Source organism: Saprolegnia diclina (assembly GCF_000281045.1).
Source record: "Saprolegnia diclina VS20 unplaced genomic scaffold supercont1.17, whole genome shotgun sequence".
NCBI classification, from domain to species: Eukaryota; Oomycota; class Saprolegniomycetes; order Saprolegniales; family Saprolegniaceae; genus Saprolegnia; species Saprolegnia diclina.
Genome location: NW_008246084.1, coordinates 82,681 through 83,698, shown reverse-complemented (window position 1 = coordinate 83,698; position 1,018 = coordinate 82,681). Strand labels below are relative to the sequence as shown.

Genomic DNA, 1,018 nt, shown 5'->3' with positions numbered 1-1,018 from the left:
TGAAAATACTCAGTATTGCAATTTCACGGACTTGCCCTTTGGACCGACGATCGCAATGGCATTGGTACGACGTCAACGCTGGACGCTGTGTGCTATGTACTCTCTCTAGGGCCCTCAGCTGTACAATGCTGCGTTCGATGGTGACATCAGCGACGTCCAGCGCCTGCTTAAGGAAGGCGCCGACGTCCACTGGGCCAACGAGGTACACGTTGGCCACGCTTCATGGCACCAGACATGTTCTATTGCATAGGATGGATATACACCGCTGTTTGTTGCTGCGCAGAACGGTCATGACGCTGTCGTCAAGACGCTCCTCGGCGCCAACGCCGCAGTGAATCTAGCTTTGGACGTACGTTCTCTTCTTTTGCCGGTTTGCGCGCTTCAATTTTGGCTCAAATGTCGATGGTGATGTAGACTGGAGAGACGCCGCTGTTCATTGCTGCTGAAAACGGGCACGACGTTGTCGTCAAGACGCTCCTCGGAGCCAACGCAGCGGTGAATCTAGCTATGAACGTACGTTCTCTCTTCTTGCCCGTTGCTCTCTTACATTTTGGCTCAAACGGCAATGATGCAGGATGGATCGACGCCGCTGTTTATTGCTGCGCAGAGCGCACACGACGTTGTCGTCAAGACGCTCCTCGGCGCCAACGCAGCAGTGGATCTAGCTAAAAACGTACGTTCTCTTATTTTGCTTCTTGTGCTCTTGAGCTCAAATGTCGTTAATTATGTAGACGGGAGCGACGCCGCTGTTTGTTGCTGCACAGGACGGTCATTACGATGTCGTCAAGACGCTCCTCACCGCCAACGCCGCTGTGAATCTAGCTATGAACGTGCGTTCTCTTATTTTGCTCGTTGTGCTCTTCAATTTTGGCTCAAATGTCGATTCTGATGCAGAACGGAGCGACGCCGCTCTACGTCGCTGCTCAGTACGGTCACGATGCTGTGGTCAAGACGCTCCTCGGCGCCAACGCTGCTGTGGATCAAGCTATGAACGTACTTTGCACCAAATGAGGTTTCA

At 52.8% G+C, this 1,018-nt stretch overlaps 1 protein-coding gene across 2 annotated transcripts; it reads left to right on the top strand.

Annotated features, from left to right (window-relative positions):
• Positions 1-8: 8 nt before the first annotated feature.
• SDRG_06211 lies at positions 9-1,011 on the top strand (the record flags this gene model as incomplete). Of its 2 annotated transcripts, none has more annotated exons than XM_008611977.1 (7): positions 9-64; positions 110-202; positions 251-349; positions 415-513; positions 575-673; positions 732-830; positions 895-1,011. In XM_008611977.1, the coding sequence occupies exons 1-7, from the start codon at positions 56-58 to the stop codon at positions 1,009-1,011; spliced, it is 615 nt and encodes a 204-aa protein (XP_008610199.1). In that variant the 5' UTR covers positions 9-55. The 2 variants fall into 2 exon arrangements, with proteins under 2 accessions (XP_008610199.1, XP_008610198.1); XM_008611976.1 differs by having other exon boundaries at positions 251-370.
• Positions 1,012-1,018: the final 7 nt, after the last annotated feature.